We start from the raw sequence: 19,878 nt of genomic DNA on the forward strand, positions 1-19,878 counted from the left end.
CCTGGAAGGTGTTGATGTCACAAATGTCCAATGGTAACCGCACCTGCCTCCCTGCATCTCCGTTCTGGGTTTAGGGAGTCATGAAGGGTCACTATTGTGAACACTGAGATGCTGCAAATGCTAGATTACTGAATAGTTTTTGAAACTGTTTTACAACCTTCACAATCAACTTTCCGTATACAATATACAGAATAATGTATAACTTCTCTATGCATTGTGTTCTTTGGATGTTTGATCTCAGTGTGCTAGGGCTCTGTCCTTATTGTTCCTTCTGGTGGGTAAACAAGCCAATGCTAATGCCCCAGTGAAGGGCCGCCAACGATTCCATCAACTCTTGGCATCCTCTCTAAATGCTGGACATAAGCATAATGCTGCCATTTGTTTTATGTCACAACAATATAATGCCCTCACAGTTGGCACGGCCACGCATAGGCAAAAACTCCTGTTAGACTCTTACAGAGAGGATTCCTTTTTAAATAACTCAAATAAAGATTGTGACATGGATGTAATGCAAAAAAAGTGCATACTATTATTTTTGTCTTGTTATCAAGATGCTTTTATTTGATAAGCAAAATGGCTTAACAGCTTTAAGGAATATAGTTTACCTTCAAAATTAAAATGTATAACATGCCCGCTTGTCATTTTAAACCGGAATGACTTTCTTTCTTCTGCAAAACAGAAAATACGATATTTTGAAATAATGTTGGTAACAGAAAACACTTGGTCCCCATTGACTTGCATTGGTTTTGTGTCCATACAATGGAAGTCAAAGGGGACCAACGGTTTATGGCTACAACATTTTGTTTTGCAGAAGAAAGAAAATTGCACAGGTTTAAATGTTCTTGATTTATTTGACATAATTTACCCAAAAATTATATTTTCATCATTCGTTTACCCTCGTGTCATTCCAAAACTGTTAAATGTCATGATTGTAAATAAATAATGACCGAATTGTTTTTGCCGTGACCTCTTCCTTTAAGTGCATGCTTTCATTATAGCAAATGGTGGACATTCATATACTTTTTTACTGAAACTGATATGCTGATAATATAATTTTAATTAGAACAATTTTATTTTAATGATGTCCGAAAATTAGCCTGCCAGAAAATTAGCTAATAATAAATCTATATGGTCAAGATGTGTGCTTCTAAATATGCTCTAGTGGCAGCCAATGAGCCCCGGGTTTGTTGCAAAGGGAAACTTTTTTGTTGAAAGTGGCAGACGGGCAGTGATTTCAAGAGTTTGTAAAATGATTCTCAGCAGCTCTGTGGGCGTCTTGATCGTGATCCGCATACTTCTCGTTGTTTTGGGCTCTCTCCCATAACTGTGTCCCACAAGATCCCGTTAAGGGTTGTATTGTTTGCCCTTGTGGTCTTTCACCCCATTTTGGTCAACAAAGCTTCTCGTTTTCATCACAAGGGCACATGCAGTGCAACATGCCCACTCTCTGCATTCCTGCACCGATCTGTTAAAGAGCAGTGGGCGGTTCAGAGATAGCCAGCCCTCTGGCCAACAGATGAGCTTCTGTCAGTGCACAAATACAACCTTCTAGCTCCATTTATAGGTTAGCTATAAATTGAAACGGAGAGACTCTGCAAACTTCTTTCAGTATGAACATAAGCAAACATTTTGAATACCATTTTTTAATGTCATACTGAACTGCTGCCAATACTTACAGTACTATTTAACAAACAATGCAGAGACTAAATCTATTATGCATTGATACAGTAAACTAATGTGACCCTGCCTGTGAAGACCCGGCAAGTCGTTTTTTTTTATAATTTACTGTTTTCTACATCATCCGAATAATGTAAAGTACATTCTGTAAAATGATTGCCTTGATATCTTTGAGTAAACCCAATGAAATTAGCGACTGAAATCAAACTTTGATGCTTGTTTTCTCAAAATCAGATTATGAGACTTTAGTCTGTTTTTTACAAGCAGGGTCACAAATAACTAAAGCGTGTCATGTGATAATCATGTGAAATATTTACCACTGATAACCCTAGTTAACGTTTTTAAAGACATTTCTTTGAAATCTCTTCAAATCCCTGAGATTAAGCAATTCAATGTTTACAAAATATATTTCTATATTTGTAAATTATGTGTTGCTTCAGAACTCGTTTACTATGCGTTCCTAGGATTTCTATCAGAAACTTTACTTTTTGCATTTGGCAGATGCTTTAATATGAATGAACATTACAGTACATTCACTGTGAATTCATGGTGTTTTCTCTTTTTTTCTCTTTGCTCCATGCCCTACCAACTGAGCTTGGATGGATGCATTTACATCCCTTTTAAACAGGAGCAAAGTTTTCCCTTTGGAAACAAATGATATTGTGTTAGATAGTGCGGGTCTAGATCTGATTGTCGACTGGTCAGATATGAGTTGAGATATCATTATAATCTCTGTGGCATCAATTCTGTCTCTCTGCTTTGAGGTTCAGCATAGGCCTAGTTATTTTCATATTATGCATGACCATAGGGTACTATTGCTGGTTCTGATTTTGCAAGATATTCCTAATCATCACGAGGAAAACAAGGAGAAAACACAGCAGGGTTACTTTTGACCAAAGCAATAAAGACAATAAAACAGCACTTAAATAAAAATATTTAAAAAACATACGGAACATAGTAAGCCTTTGTTCAATGGTCAAACTCACAACGCGAACCACCACCAATTGTTTGAAAAAAGGAGAGAAAAATCTGCATGCTAAGCCAACAGCATTTTAGCAGCACTTTCTCCTGAACACCGACAGATTTGTCCATGTATTCATAACAATTTTCTGAAAAGCATGCCGGCCACCCTGCTGAGTATCACACGCGGCGGTTGGTTAATGAATAACAGAGTGACTGAACATGAATTCATTAATCTCTACATATTACAACATTTGAAGTGAGTACAAACTGGGTGTTTATCTCAAATAAAAAATTCAACGCGTTTTTCAAAGAAATCCAACCAAGAATTGGTTCACTGCATGGCTGCTTTGAAATCTAATTTTATCAATGAACAAAAAGGAAGGCGTGTTCCCTCAACTCTAGCATGACATCCTTAGGGTGTGTTTCTGTTGTTTAAAGTTCTTGATCACTTTCTTTATGAATGAAACGGTAACAATTACATGCCCACCTTAATGATGACAAAGCCTGTGGGCTGTGACACACCATATGTTACCATATATCTCAATGTAATGTAAACTATTTGTATAACATGAGTCATCCCGACAATGGCTCGATTGTGTTAAAATCGTTCTGCATTGCGCACTGCTTCTTTCTGATAGACAGGCCTTGTTGTGCCCGGCCCAAGTTGAGGCAGATGTGGACTAGAACAATGGAAGGCACTTTTATCAGAGAGCAGGGTAGTGACACCCTCCACGGGCACTCGGGGCTCTGAAGAATGCCTGGCACTGGACCAGAACCACTGACGCTATTACAGACCCACCTCATCTCCCGTGATGCCATGCTTCGGGGGACGACACCTTCAAAGACCAGCCCTTCCTCCTTAGAAGTGCCGAAGACTATCGAGAAGCTTTGCAGAGTGTCCACAGAACGGACTTTGGATTGAGTGGAGAAAGACATTCGCGGCCCGTCCAGACTGTAGACTCGAAACAGATCAACAACTATAATGGCCACCGCAAGCACTTCTGGACAAAGCCCCTTTGGGCTGGGCAGGAAGAAGAAGGCCCCTGGTATCCTGGACCAGATTGGCAACTTCTTTGGTGGGGACAAAAAGAGAAAGGGAAAGGTAAGTCATCAACAGGCAGATTTTTATATTTCTGTGTTTTCCTTATCATAGTCATATGGTCTTCCTCTAAACATCTGGCACCAGTCAAACAACCAACAAGATAACTGTTTCATGGATGCTGCCGTTTACAGAAACACAAAAAATATGGACCTAGAGATGTTAAGTTTGGAGTTGTGAGAAAACTTTGCACTTTGATAAAATGTTTTTCATTAACTGTTTAATCCCTATAATCCAGATATTAGACAACGGTTTGCATTGGGTGCATGGTATTCTCTGTTTTGCAAACTGGTTAATATGCATGAATCTATTTTTCAATATGCATGTTGTTTGCACTAGTTGTATAATTTAGTTGCACTATGAGGAGCCATTTAGGCCTTAATTATTAAAATGACTCTTACAAACACAAGTGAAATTCATTCATAGGTATTACTGACAAAATGAAAATATCGATCGACCTTAATGAAATTCATGCATTACTGAAATACCTCTTACAAACATTGCTGTAATAAAAATATCCATCAAGTTTAGTGAAGTTCGTTCATACGTATTACTGAAAAACACCTTACAAATACTAGTGAAATAAAAACATTGACCTAGCTGAGTGAAATTCATTCATATGTAGCCTATTACTGAAATACCTCTTACAAACACTAGTGAAATAGAATATCGATTGAGCTTAGTGAAATTCATTCATACGAATTAATGAAATATATCTTACGAACACTAGTGAAAATCATTCACGTGTATTACTGAAAAGTCTTTTACAAACACAAGTGAAAATCATTCACGTTTATTACTAAATAACCTTTTACAAACACCAGTAAAAAGCCTCTTATAAACACTGCAACACAGTGCACGTACTACTGAGGCAACATATTGCAGGTATATTGTAGTTGATGAGAGTTTATTACACTTGAAAGGAAACTGCACCCGCACTTCCGTTTAGTTTGATTTGAGCCCAGGCAAACCTTTGCAATACATCTGTTGTTGTGTTGCAAAATGTAGTTTTTAGAGTTCGTTGGAGCACAATGTGGTTCTTTAAACTTACAATAGAGGTGAAATTATAAAGGCGCGATTGTCTAAAAATGTGCCCATCGTTTTCTGAGGTGTAAGGTTCGGGCTGTCAGTGGCCACAAGTCATGATCCGCTGAGAACAGTAATATCTGGCAGCGCTTGTAACTTGTCGCTGGTTCTCATGTCTCGACATACTGTATTACTTATTAAATATCTTTTTTACGGCCTAAACGGCCCCTCATACCATTTTTCCTTTTTTAGCTCACGTAGTTATTTAGAACTGAGCACAATTTATAAAAAAAAAATTATCCACACTACCTGCACAACTTGGATGGCAGCTGTTGTATATTTAATACAGTTTTTATCGGTCTGTTAATTAGAACGTAAATAATTCAATAATGTCGAAAACAGGCCACAAGTGTTAATACATAAATACAGGAAACAATTCTCTTAGCAAAAAAACGAGCTTAAGACAGTCGTGTAGTCCATGTGTTAAATTAGGTAAAAAGCTGGTTAAGTGCAATTCTATTATTGCCTCTGGGTGACGCGTCATCTACTAGCAGCACAAGCGCAGCCTTTTTTCTATCGTGTGTACCCTTCTAAACAATAATACACATATTAATGTGCCATATATTGTACAATGTTTACATAATATTTATTTTGAATACTGTGTTAAATGAGTTTGCACAGCGCGGCATACACGTAATGTTTACATATGTGATATACACTCACCTGAAGCAGACGAAAATACTGATTGGCAAACTTGGTTAGACTTGACTTTAAAACTTGATTTTATTCACATTAAAATAGTGCTGTTTGTACTCGCACACATAGTTATTGTGTTTTTGTCTGTACGTAATACATGAAATCGTTTTGAATGTTATTTAGCCATTGTCATCACGCATGCAGAGGGGAACAAAAGTGTGCAGATGGCTGCATGCAGCTCATACACATGGTTAGAACACGACCTTGGTCACGACTTTTGTTTATTTATTTATTTTTATTTATTTAAAGGGCTCATTTCGTGGTCACCTCTCCTCCTCTCCACAGAGACCCCATCACTCCTCAACCCGTCGCCGTGGAGATGTTAACCCCGTGGTGCATTTCTTCAGGAGCTTTGTAAGTATCTATCCGCGTGTACTGACATGGATTTTAACAGGCCTAATACGTCATGGGCGATGTGAAACCAACAAAAAGAAATAAATCAATTCGTGGCAAGACACTTGAATAATGTTTTCATACCTGTCCCTTTTATGCTAACCTTTGGTTTACTGATCCATTTCTGAAGTGTTTGTTTACTGCTTCGAAAAAATATGTTTTTCAGCCCCTTACTTCTGATTGGTTCATTCACTGGGAAGGCCGCTATCTAATTGGTCATTAAAGTCTCTAAAGCCCGCCCCCACAACTAATTCTAATCATATAGAGAATATGGCTCTGACGTCACGCCGTGTTGCATGCTGGGTGTCGCGACCATATTTGTAGCTGGTAGCAGCTCTTTTCTGCTAGTTAGTTCAGTTCAATGTCGTTCCGTATGACTAAAAAGACATAAACACGGTGGGTAGGTTCTGCTGTGTTATGAACTGCAACAGCAAGTCATTTAGGACATCACATCAAGATTCATGTATCAATCGCTAGTAAACAACCTCCAAAGATGGCGGTGTCACCCCAGCATGCAACGATCATCGATTGATAAGCTCTATTCACGGAGCTGTGAGAAATCTGAGAAGAGATTGTTTTATATAGGAAAATAAAATAATTACATTTTGGGACAACTACCGCTAATTTACCGTAAACATAAACTTATCACAGCTTTAGCTTATATTGGTCAGTTTTTTCTTCTCGAAATGCCACATTGTGTTGGCCATTTGTTTACAGTTTACATGCCATCATGTTCAGCATAAGGTCCATGTTGTCTTAACTACAATAGTCCAGACTTGTTTGTCTGTCAGACAACGTTACAACACCACACACCACTCTTACATCATAAGCATTAGATTCTCTGCTCTGTGTAGTACAGGGTGAGTCACGGTTTGAAAGTCTTAATGGCTTGACATAGTTCAGGCAAATTCGCTTTCGTTCTAAGTTTTGGGGTAAAACGAAGCTCGAAAACGTTGAGAGACGGTGTAGTGTTTTCGAACAATGAAACACCCTTTTGTTTCTGGAGGGCAGGGTTTATATGACTTATGCAAATAGCCTCTGCGCACATGGCCACACAAACAACATAGGTTTCTGCAATGACGAACGAGCGTTATCGCAAGCGCATAGCTGTTTGTTTTTTTCTAAAAGAAATAGACAAGCAAAAGCATTCATGCTGCTCAAATGTTATCATTTTATTTTTAATGTAGACCTTATCTGACCTCACCTCAGCTTAATAAAATGACAAGTTATTTCCCACAGACTAGGAGGCGCATGACACACCCACCTATTACGTAATGGCCATGGACCAATGGTGGCTCGTTGTCATTTGGACCAGATTTAGTTTGAAATCAGGTCACAGACGGTCGTTTTTCGATTTCGAATGTAGTATGCTGAGCCCTTTACTCCAAACGGTTTTCTTTTATCGGGGAAAGGTAATCAACGGCCAGGCCAGTGGATGACAATGTTGTTGTGAAAAGAAATAGGACGTGCCTTGGCACATGCACAGTTATAAGCCAACGTTGGTCGACGTAGTGGGTTTGTCCGGTGAAAGTAAATGGTGTGTCTCCTCTGGCCTATTTGGTGTAGCAAATCCACATTTTGGTGGGGAAATGTTAATAAAGGGTATGGATGTGTTGTCACTTTACCACGTGAACACCACGTGAGCACGCCAGAGTGCGCCCCCGTGAGGGGCAAAACATTCAGCAAAATGACTGCTTACAATATCAGGAAACACAATTCCGTGCAACATTTCAGTGTCCAGGAACACCTGATTCCTTTGTAAGTCATGGGGAAGTCATAAGGATCACCGTTGAGTCAAGCTACTTATAATTGCAGTGTTTTAGTCCCGGTTTCTGTATTTCCTCAGCCATTTTTCTGTGTGTTTTACCACTCAGGGGAACGTGCCTGGATGCTCAAAGGGGGCGTGTCCCGGCGTGTTCTCGTGGGAAAGTGATGTCAATGCAGGAACACTGAATGTTTCTGGACACTGAAGTGTTGCAGGGAATTGCGTTACCTGATATTGTATGCAGTCATATTGCTGAATGTTTTGCCCCTCTCTGAGGCGCGCTCTGGTGTTTACATGGTAAAGTGACGACACATCCATACCCTCTATACTAGCACGACTCTGCGCGTAATACGCATGCGTTTGACGTCATCGTTTTCAGGAAGTTCCGTCTTGCAGTCTACCTCGAAACGACAATGCTGCCGTCTTCAAAAAGTTACACTTTGAGACCCCTTTTCAAAAGTTTGCCTTGTCAGTCCGTGTAAATGTAAATGTAAGTTATAATCGTCATTTTAGGCACTTGTTTGGTGGATGTATGAAGGAATATAAACAAATTCTGTGTGTTGCTAACATGGCATGACCTCAACCCTTCTGACTTTTTTCAACTGAACTTCTGTCATTAAATTACTTGAATTTTCTAAGTCAGTTCGGTGGAAACTGAAGAAGACTGTAAATGTTTTCTCATTATTCATATCCCAAATTAAAAAGGGTTTTCTGTGAAACAGTAATTGCACAGTCTATCCTCCGTTCTGTTGGCTTGCTCATTAAAAAGATACATACTCTGCCTTCATCACTCATCTGAGCTGTACGGATCCCTAACCCCATCCAAAGGAAGATCCCTGTAAACATATTTCATCTTCAAAATGAAAAGTTGTTTATTCAAGGCCTGCTTTAGATGCAATTGCCTCTAAATTGAAAGCTGTGCGGGTGTGTTTGCCATTCGAATACTTAAAATGTTTCTTGTAACTAACAATCTTGATTTGTTTCCTCGAAGGTGTCCTCTCCTCGTCCCAAGTCAAGGGTAAGTCTTGTATCTTATTCTTACTGGCTTGTAATGCTACAGTTTTTAACATTCTGCTTAAATGCTTGTATATTCATTTATTTTCTGACTATTTATAATCCAAAGAATCTTTCAGCACTAACTGCAAAAAAACACTAGAGCATTCTGGGTAAAATGTGCTGTGCACAAGGAAGAAACGGGGATGAAGGAAAACTGTGATCTTTTTAACACTATTGGGACACTATCATTACCTCTAATAACCACGAGGTTACCACCATGCCCTTAAAGGAATAATACAGTATTTCACAGCTAGTAGAATAGTTTTGACCCATGATTGACCCATGACCCATGATGCCCTCTCACATACAACAATGCATTGTCATTTCATCTATGGGGAAAATTAATCATTCTACATTCTTTCTTTTTTCATGTGCAGTGGAGGGAACTATTGGGCCTGGTATGTTTGATGCGATTTCCGTTTACAGAGTTAGACAGAGTTGATTGTCTGAATCCAGAGCCTTCCTGTCTCATGTTATGTCTCTAATAGACACACTGTCATGTTCGTTCTCTTCTTTGTGAATTAACCAATGCATCGCTAAGTAATCGCAGCTGCTGCACCTTTTAATGCGCTTCATGTGTCTTTTTTAACATGTTGAAAAGATCTTTGAGGCACACCTGTAGGTTGAGCGTGTTTATTTGTCACCAGATGAATCGTGATTTTGATCTGTTGAAGTGCATGAAATTGAAACATATTTTACGACAATTTCTATAATGCCGAAATCACTTAAGAAATCTGTTCTCATTTTATTCCAATGTATCATGCTATTATAAAATGTCAGATTTAAGCTGAGCTATACAGCATAAAAGAGTGATCTCATGTACTGAAATGATGATAGATTATTGAAAAAAGTATTGACTTTCCCCCCTCTTCCACCCTTCTTTATCCATCTGTTTTTCTTCCCCTTCTTCATTACCTGCTTTATTCTTCCTCTGTTTTTTTGCCTTGACTTTTGAGAAGTTTCTTTTTTGATGAAATTTCTCTTGAACCAGAGCGACTCTTTGCTTCTTGATGACTTTGATACAGCACGACTTTTTCTGAATCGCAGCCGGTAATGCAGCTTTCTCTCTAGGGGTCTTCCAACAGTGTGCACGACCCCCCTCCCCATACATGCTCCAAATTACCCCTCTCTTTTGTCATTGAGGTGGAGAACGGAAGTCCTGATTCATTGACTCACTACTGCCCCCTGTGTTGTAACTGCATGTTGTTTAACTCCACAGGCTCCAAATCATTAAGATTTATGCAAATAGCAAGTGTGCAGCATTAGATGCCCTAGGTCATGAATTTATGACTGTTAAGTCTTTTCATTTTCTGTGAAAAATGCATCATTACATTTTATGCGTTTTATTGACGTAGACGGAATTATAGGGATTTAACATTACACAGGACATTCTGGTGCTGCACTCTTGCCGTCCCTCGTTGAGCTATTCCTGTACTCCCTGATATGTTTCAAACATATAACATCAGTTACATTTTATAGTATATTATCACACAGCGTATTCAGCGAAAGTGCATTTTTTCAGAACTGGGCTGGTACGCTTGATATGTTCATAAACTATGTCTTCTAGGCTTCCCCGTCACAGCGTGGCTCGGAGAGCATTAGATCCCCTCAGAGACGCAGAAGAGAACAGAATACACTCTCCAGAATCTTCAACCTGGTGAGCCTTAAAGCAGCAGCTGTGCTTCTGAGAGCAGATAAACAAATATGTAGCAATGGGCGGAAAGGTTTCTACACACCAAAAATATTTATTATTGTATTTAAATGTATCATACGTCATCAGAGTAAGAAACTTAACTTTGCTTGCAGTTAGTTTAACATGTACAAGCCGCCCTCAGTCACAGCAAATTAAAGAGAAATATATTCAGTGTCCCAAGTTAGCTTTATATTATAGTCTTGTGGTTTTTGGTGTAACTTTAAAGGAACTGATAAATGATTGATGTGATATAATTACTGTTAATAAATAGGAAAAAAATCAGCATTTACAGTTCAGCCTTAATGGTTTTATAATGGCTTTTAATGTTAAATGGTTAACCATTTTATTCTTATTACCAAAACTTGACATTTACTGAAGTTAATTGCAAACATTGGTCTTGATCTTTGTTTTTTCAAGAAAATGGCTGTATCTTCCGAAATCTGCGAGGACACAATAATAGACATTCAATGTTGTTTTTATTCGGGGGTTATTCAACACAATGACAGATTGATGTTCTCTTATGCAAATGCCTAAAAAGAAAGTCATATTAAAATTAAGCTGTAATTAAAGCTATTAAACATACAGCATAGATGACTTTTTAGAAGCCAAGCCCCTGTTCTCTCTCTAGTCTATTGTGATGTCCTTGATACGGCTGTTGACTGCTACTGTGTGTGACCTCGAGTGACTCAAACCAGTATGATCTGTCTCTACCCACAGTAATGGCACCTATTATGTCATTTGAGCAGTCTTTCAGTGGTCTTTGGGGGTCTTTCGTTCACTCAATATTAATTTTGGTTTATAAGCAAGGTCAGTCTATTCTGTATCAATTTTGCCTTGAAAGTTGAGTTATACCATATGCCCTGACCTTGCTTTTGTTCAGTCATGCTTATGTTCGTTGGGAATCTCATAACATAATTTAGCATTTAGAAATGTTGCCAGGTGCAGGAAATAACGATCATTCAGAATCCATTAGTTTTATTCTCAGTAAAACATGATTTTCTGTGGATTATTCGATATCACAGAACAGCAGTGTTTGATTGATACTGCTAATATGTATTTAAATGTTCATATTTGCTTGTGTATATGATATTATTATTCATATGATATTTTTAAATGCATAGTCACTTTTCATATTTCATAGGAAATCAAATTCATAAATGAGACCTGTTAAAGTTTGTCCTATACAGCAATGAGATTTGATGGAGAGCAAAGTCTCTAGATTTTTCACCCGACAATTAGACCCGAGTACCATCACATTACTCTTGTCATTTCAAACCTGTATGACTTCCTTTCTTCTGCAGAACTCAAAAGAAGATATCATGAAAAAACTGAAAACCGTTGGTCCCCATTGACTTTTTTTCCATACAATAAGGACCGCACAGTTCTTAGTTACCAACGTTTTTCAAAATATCTTCTTTTGTGTTTTGCAGAAGAAAGAAAATCACAGAGGTTTAAAATGACAACAGGGTGACTAAATGATGACTTGATGATTTCCATTTTGAGCTTTGCTATCCATAATCATTTAATAACTCATAATTGTGTCACCAGTGATCTCTTTTGTCTTTATTTTTTATTTCTCGTAAAGAAGTTTAGGAGAATTTTATCAGAGACAATGTTGATACCAAAAATACAACTGAGAACTCAATAATGTCAACAGAGTATGACTTGATGTTCATATCTAGGCTAAATGATCTACCTCATATGCATTCTTGCCGAATAATTTTCTCCCTTTTGTCCCTTTGCACATGACAATCTTGAGGCCACGAATCAAGCTGGCATCCCACTTCTTTTGTGCTGTAAAACTGAAGCATTGAGTGCACAGATCACTCTTTGTGAAATGTAGCATAGCTTGTCATTGCTGATCATGTTCTTATAGAAGAACAACATTTATTATTAAAAGCCTGATGTTGGGACATCGAACATTCGGTTCCTCGATCATTCTCAACCAACAGCATCTGAGAACTGCCGATGCCTGTCTGCTCTATGCAAGCTTTTGCATTTATTCATTTGTAAACCATTTAAGAACTAACATTGATGCAATGTTGATATCAACCTCTGCATTTATTATTAAGCTATGCGAAACCAACGTTGAGAAGATTTCATGGTCCCGTTGGTATGATGATGACACTTCTGGTTTTCTCTTCAACCTCAGGGAGAAAGCAGATCTCGCTCTCCACCCAAACGCTGGAGCACCATCTTCTGAGCCCTTCTCCAACCAGAAAAACACCAAGATGGAAGAGAGTGAAAGAGATGATGAGCGAAAACCAGAAAGGGATGATCTCTGCCCTACAGATTCACAATTTGCCGCGAGTTTAACAGACTAACATTGGCCATCTTCGCTTCCTAGATAGAGATACAATCCAAGTATCTGTTATATGCCTGCAGGGTTTCATAAGCATGTGACTGTATGTGTGTAAATGTGCAAACATTTGTCTGGTCAGGTGATGCAATAGCTGAAAGTCTGGTTATTACTATAAAAATCTTTAAAATGTAGTTCTAAAATCAACCGTAAGCAATCCAGATTAACCAGAATGTTGGACCAACATTAGTCTCAATTGACAGAACTAGAAAAGCACATTTTTCCTCGACAGTTTAAACAATAAAACACTATATGTTTTTTGAAGCTTTAAATAAGAAAGTAAGTAGAATAAATGTAGGTCAACCCTTCCCAGATACATACTGTCTCTCTTACACATTTGTTGCATTTGGGCCTTATGCTACAGCGAAGAAGTCTTTGGTTTTGTTGAGATCAATGTTCAGCCTTAGTGATGTGCAGCGTATTTGTGTATGTGTATTGTGGTCCTTGTGTTGTTAGATATCAGTTATTTTCTTTGTATCAAGAACTTTGTATATATGATTCTTTATTGTGTTTTGAGCGACATAAAAAACAATGACATGTTAACATTCAGTATATCTACACAATACTAAGTTGATTCATTTGAAGTTATTTAGCTTTTAAGTAGAAACACACATTTATGAATTAAGACTAAACATCATTTTGTTGACTAGGGACTAGATTCTAAGCTTAAGCATAAGCAGCTTAGATTGTATTGCCCTCGGGAGTTGCACTGTGTAAAAAAAAGCTTGTAAATGTTGTCTGTGTCACTCGACGTGCAAGTTCAATGTTATTTTAGAAAGTACTCACATAATTAGGGGAAGGATTCATTTTTAAATAATAGACATGCAGAAATCTAGGACAAAAAGTAACAAATGGTACAAAACATGAAAGGGGAAGGGAAACGGAAAGTGCAAGAGGGAACTTGTCTGAAAAGAGAACTAAAATGGAAATTTGTAAGAGCGTTGTGGAGTTTATTCAGCTGATTTGTAAGGTATGTTATTATGTGATGTGTCTTAATATTGTTCATTGTTTCATGTCTCATAGACTCTTCCTGTACGTTCTTGAATAGTGCTGAATAAACATTAGGTCAAATATTCTCCCTGTCAGTGCTGGATTTGTCTCAAACATGGTGCTACACAAATATTCTAAGGTGGCCAGGTGTTCTGATGTTATATGTTTAATTTATCATTTATAAAGTAACGGTAAATAAAGTCTCAGAAATGTATGCAGTTTGTCTCTTAGTTCTTAAACTCTTAAATCTTAATGGACCCTTTTTACTTTAAATTGTTAAAATAACGCAAAACAGGAAACACTTCAAATGTATTCATACATTTATTTATTCGGCAGCCGCTTTTATCCAAAGTAACTCACTAATAGCCTAGAGTTTTTGTCAACAAACCGAACAAAATATACATAACTCTTTCTGTTCAGGCAAATAGTAAACTTTAAGAACAAACTCCATATTCTTTAAGGACACTATTTTTAGTGTTTGATCAACGTACCGTTTTTATTTAGTGTTGAACTGCATTAGAATTATGCATGAGTACATGAATGAATGGAATTAAAGGGATAAATGGAAAAGAGAAGAAAAGCAGTGATTTAAAAGATTCTCTCTGAAATGAAGGTGTGCCAAACAATTGCTTGCAGTGACCTTTGCATGCTGTGCCAGATCTTTTAAATTGTGAATAAGCCTGACATCTATTTGTGTTCTCAAAATAGTCTCTTTAAAGGTCACTGAAAAGGCTGTTTAAAGGTTTAAAGAATATTTTTTCCATGTGTCAGATATCTTGCTTCGGTTCAGTTTTATTAGCATCAAGAAAAAACCTGAAATTGACTCAAAGACAATCTGAGCAGTTCTAAATTGGACAAATTAAAGGTCCAGTCAGTGAAATCTAGCCGCAAGGTTGCAAATTGCAACCAACCGCTCACTCCACCCTTTCGAAACACTACGACGGCTGACAGAACATGGAGAATTGCATGCAAGGGGACAGATATATTCCCAAGTTGATAGAAATAGTTCCTTCTAAGCTATTAAATACATGACGCTTCATTGTGTAACCTCTTTATACACATCTGAAGGCAAAGCTATATATGTTATTGTAAATTATATTGCATTTCTATCGATAGATCATTAAGTACACTGTGACATCTAAATAAATAAATAAAGCACAAACGCACAGTCCGTGTTAAACTATATTTGAGTCTGTAAATTAAACATTTAAACACTTACCAATTAACATAAATAATCAAAATAGGCTGTTAAACTAAACACACGCAGCACCCCTGTGGTATGATCACGTGATCATTTTCTTTTCACTACATTTATAGATTGCACACATTATATTTCATGACTTCAAACACGCACTTTAAACCTGAAGGGTTCACAAATGGACTTTCTATTTTGTACCCAAAGACCCGTCAAAGAGTGAGGTATCCTTTGAACATCCTCATGTGCTCCGACTCTTCTACACCAAATAACCAGTAAGAACACTTGCATGATGTACACGGAAGAAAAGGGGGCTGCTTTGAAGAGTGTTTGATCTGTTTTTGGAATACGTCAGTCAATCAATCCATTATTCCGTGTGTTCTGATGCACATGGCAACAGGTGTTTGGTCAGATTATAAAGAAACGCTGCCCTCCCTTGGCTAAAAGGTGAACTGCATTTTAATGGACAGTAGTTTAGTTTGAAAACGGATGTACTGGTTATCATCAGTTTATTCTTTATTTAGGTTTCGTACATATTTACCTTTTGGGTTTCCAACCATAAAACATTTATACAGTGATCGTAATGCGTGGCGGTGGTGTAATGGCTGCGATGAGCCAGTAGAGGGTATAAACGAGTCTAAAAGGCAAAGACCAGCCAGGTTATATTTCAACATTCAGGTCAATTTCCTGAACATCTATCTGTCTGTCTGTCTGTCTGTCTGTCTGTCTCTCTACCTACCTACCTACCTACCTACCTACCTACCTACCTACCTACCTACCTACCTACCTACCTACCTACCTACCTACCTACCTACCTACCTACCTACCTACCTACCTACCTACCTACCTACCTACCTACCTACCTATCTATCTATCTATCTATCTATCTATCTATCTATCTATCTATCTATCTATCTATTCTCTCTCTCTCTCTCTCTCTCTCTCTCTCTCTCTCTCTCTCTCTCTCTCTCTCTCTCTCTCTCCCTCTCTCCCTCTCTCCCTCTCTCCCTCTCTCTCTCTCCCTCTCTCTCTCCCTCTATCTCTCCCTCTATCTATCTATTCTCTCTCTCTCTCTCTCTCTCTCTCTCTCTCTCTCTCCCTCTCTCCCTCTCTCTCTCTCTCTCTCTCTCTCTCTCTCTCTCTCTCTCTATCTATCTATTCTCTCTCTCTCTCTCTCTCTCTCTCTCTCTCTCTCTCTCTCTCTCTCTCTCTCTCTCTCTCTCTGAGCATGAAGAGGCAGATGTGAACAGTTATTGCTGCAGAGGACTGACAGAGCTGTATTGGCAATAGCGATGAGAATCTGTCGCAGGGTGGGGGAGAACTGTTGTCATGACACATCTCTCCCTAGTGGAGGAGGGGTTAAGCACTCAGGGATTTCCACCGAAGCAAGACTCCACACCAGCACCGACCATCTGCCCGCACCCCTGCTATTCCTCTGTATCTGTCCCTCCCTCTTCTCATTTATCTTGGATTCATACTTGTTATTAGGTCAGCGTAGTGTATTGTGAACGCATGATGAATGCATGTCAGTAAGAGAGGTTTCTGAATGAAACATTACGTAAACATGACGTTGGACCTGATACTATTGAGTTTGAAAGGTCAAGGGTCTGGGCACAAGGTCACATTTACATACTGCAAGGGCAACATCAGGTTGTAGATGAATAAAAAGTCTGAGGTCTGCTGTTGGACAGTTGTCCTACAATGTCAGTCACCTGCAGGTTACCATTAGTCTATCACTAAAATCAGGTTGTAAAGACAGAGGCACAAAGCTGTGTGGCCACACAAACTGAGGACCGCATGTGGCTGACTCCAGCTCCACTCTTGCGCATAAACAACATGCCAGACAAGCGTTTTCTGTCCAGCCTGACAGTACAAATCTATCAGCTATTATTAAGCAGAGCTCCGACAAGGAAACACAAATCTCTTTATTCTCTTTTTATGCTGTTTTAATAGACTCGAACTCCCATCCCAAAACTAATTACAGGTACAAAGAGACACTGCCAGATGAAAGCACCTATGCTTTGATGGATGATGAGAGGCAGAATAAATGCGATTTGTGCGGTAATGGATAACGTAAGACTTTCTGCAGCATCTGTTAAGTTCGGATGAGGAGTGTCGTTGATTCAACCAGCCCAGAATTTGAGAGCAGCATGATGGAATCAAAGAGCTGGGCTAAGAGCACAAAGGCTGCAGGTTCAGTTGCAGCTAGCAGGGGCCCTGGAGAGTTACCGAAATCATCTTCTTGCTCTATGCCCTTGAGCGAGGCCCTTAACCTTAGTTGTTCCAGGGGGACCACCTTGGCTGTCAGACAGAAAATGGCTTTGGATGAAAAGTGTTTTCAGAAAGGCAGGTAAATAACATTTGAAAGGCTCCCAGACAGTCTAAACCTATCATGACTTGGGTTCTAAATTACTAAGATATATAAAGTAAGACATTTATGTGTTCCAAAACATCATTTTCAAAATATAAAGACATTTAAATGGCACATTGTAAAGGGCAACTTACTGTAAAGTTAATGGTGGCTAAGAACTTTTGGTTACAACATTCTTCCAAACATCTTTCTCTGTGTTCATCTGAACAAAAAACTTTTATACATATTGGGAATAACTTGAGTGAATAAAGACAGAATTGAATTTTTTTGGTGAACTGTTCTTTTAATAATAGTATACAATATAACCTAGAAATATTATTTGTAAACCTCTGCTGACATTATTAATGAACCAAGATTAAAATTATTATTCTTTCACAATCACTGCAAAAATAATGACAACAACAAAAAATACAATAAATAAATAAAGGGAATCAAATAGTATCCAGGAAGGTCATAAAATCCTTTCTAAATTAATAGTCAAAATTCTCTAAAACAATTTCTAGAACTTGAATGTTTTGTTTCTTTTCTTCGGACGTTTTGTGATGTTTGACGACGAATCTCCGGTCAGGAAGTCTGCAGAGAAGCCCACTAGACCATGTTTTAAAGCTGCAGCAGGAGTCATTTGTAAACCTAACATCTAAATGAGAACCCACAAAGGACTGACCATGCACCTTAATTCAATTCCAGTTTGCCCCTTTTTGTCTGAATAGATTAGTTACCAGGTCAAAGTTTGGCGGACCACCTCTCCCCCCTCGGCCCCTCCCCCTTTCATGAAATATTCACCACATTCTGCTGTCGTCAACGCAACAGGCCCGACGCCGCAAATCAAAGAACAAGAGATTAAAACAGAGGGGCTAGTATTTTAACTTTTACCATGGAGAACGGCTGAACTGGACGTGCCTCGCTCACCTATTTTTAGACTTCCTTTTCGTGCGACAATCAAAATATTTCATCATACAGCTTTAAACCACCGTAAACATTTAGCGTAACCAACGTTACAATACAAGAATTAAAGCTTTGTGTCTCTCTACAGTTCAAAAATATTCAGTCAAAATATATTTTCTTAAAGTTATTAAAAGGTTTTTGTTTTTTAAATGCTGTTCAGTTTGCAGTAAACTGCACAGCTGGGGGTGAAACAGGAAAAGGATTCTACACTTCATGATGGAGCTTGCGAACTTTGACCCGATGGAAGAATATTCACATGCATCCTCCCCCACTTCTTCAAACTAACTCTCAGAGTCAAAATTGTTACGCTCCACTGCTGCGGAAAACAACAGGTTGTTGCTTGCAAACAATTCCACATCCTAAAATAATCAACACGGTCCGTAGTTTGGAGTGGAATGCAAAGATGTCAAATATAAAAGTAATTTAAGTCTCCAACTCAAATACACTCAAACATATAACTGGTTAAACGGAGACAAAATGTTGGAATGAATTTGAGCATTTAATATTATTGTAAACCACGCAATAACTGAGATATCTCTCAGCAGCAAACATGTACCTTAAAGGGATACTGCACCCAAAAATGTAAATTCTGTCATCATTTACTCAGCTTTCAGAGTTACAAATCTGCATGAATTCCTTTGTTCTGATGAACACAGATCAATATATTTGTAAGACTATATGTATATTTGCAAGATCTGTTTGGTTATAAGCATTCTTCCAAATATCTTTCTCTGTGTTCATCAGAAGAAAGAAATAAGTACAGATTTGGAACAACTCGAATGTATATTAGTATATTATGACAGAATGTTTGGGTGAGGCGTCCCTTTAACACACGTAAGCCAGACTGATACGTAACCTGCCTTTTCCTGCGAAATCTGAATATTCTCTTTATTCTGTCACATGATAAATTCTCATCCTTGTGTCCAGACTGCTGTGTGTGAGGTTTTGTGTGTGTCCGAGAGGAATTGTCTGTTGAAAGAGTTCAGAATCTCCCTTCCCCCACGACCAAAAAATCCATCCACTCTCGCTCACAGCTCTCCATCTCAAAAACAACCCCTTAAAAGGGTGGCAGTCCCAGATACCACGAACCAGACCTGATTTTACCACACTAATTGTCAAGCACTCTCACAGGGCGACGATGATGAATTAAAAACATATATTAGAGCTAAGAAAATACAATGAAGAAAGAAAGAAATGAAAGTTAGCAAAACAAGCACTTTTGATCGAACAGCTGGGGCGGTCGATAATTACGTGAATACGTTGATTAATGATCAAAGCTGTAGGCCAGAGGTAGTGTGACTGCTGGTTAATGACAGGGTGAGTCTGTCCATTAAATATGAGATGGGTAAATGGAGATGAGGGAGTCAGGTTGCATGTCTTTTCAGATCCACTGCTCATACTGGAGCATTTTGGGCAGAGGGGGAGGCACAGGGGCCCAGCGGCAGCCACAAGCGACAGCTGTCACAGCCTCTGGTGAGAGTCACTAATGACCACTCTTCACATAGGTGTCCTGCAACAGCTCCATCCAAACAACTACCGCATTATACACTCCTACATGTCACCCTTTAACTTATGTAACAAGAGACGGAA

At 38.5% G+C, this 19,878-nt stretch overlaps 1 protein-coding gene across 4 annotated transcripts; it reads left to right on the forward strand.

Annotated features, from left to right (window-relative positions):
- Nucleotides 1-3,507: 3,507 nt before the first annotated feature.
- On the forward strand, nucleotides 3,508-13,990 carry mbpa (myelin basic protein a). Of its 4 annotated transcripts, none has more exons than XM_079485447.1 (6): nucleotides 3,508-3,742; nucleotides 5,807-5,875; nucleotides 8,671-8,697; nucleotides 9,113-9,133; nucleotides 10,303-10,392; nucleotides 12,581-13,990. In XM_079485447.1, exons 1-6 carry the CDS (start codon nucleotides 3,623-3,625, stop codon nucleotides 12,629-12,631), a joined length of 378 nt encoding a protein of 125 aa, XP_079341573.1. In that variant the 5' UTR covers nucleotides 3,508-3,622; the 3' UTR covers nucleotides 12,632-13,990. The 4 variants fall into 4 exon arrangements, with proteins under 4 accessions (XP_079341573.1, XP_079341572.1, XP_079341571.1 ...); XM_079485445.1 differs by having other exon boundaries at nucleotides 3,519-3,742; nucleotides 5,771-5,875; nucleotides 12,581-13,989; XM_079485446.1 differs by lacking the exon at nucleotides 9,113-9,133 and having other exon boundaries at nucleotides 5,771-5,875.
- Nucleotides 13,991-19,878: the final 5,888 nt, after the last annotated feature.

This window comes from Barbatula barbatula, assembly GCF_947034865.1.
Source record: "Barbatula barbatula genome assembly, chromosome: 21".
Lineage (NCBI taxonomy): Eukaryota > Metazoa > Chordata > Actinopteri > Cypriniformes > Nemacheilidae > Barbatula > Barbatula barbatula.

What these genes read in the sequence shown, in the direction of transcription:
- mbpa (XM_079485445.1), top strand. Translation starts at nt 3,623, where the DNA reads ATGGCCACCGCAAGCACTTCTGGACAAAGCCCCTTTGGGCTGGGCAGG. An exon ending in TGCATTTCTTCAGGAGCTTT is followed by an intron (nt 5,876 to 8,670) that starts GTAAGTATCTAT and finishes GTTTCCTCGAAG; the next exon opens with GTGTCCTCTCCTCGTCCCAA. An exon ending in CTCCTCGTCCCAAGTCAAGG is followed by an intron (nt 8,698 to 9,112) that starts GTAAGTCTTGTA and finishes TTTCATGTGCAG; the next exon opens with TGGAGGGAACTATTGGGCCT.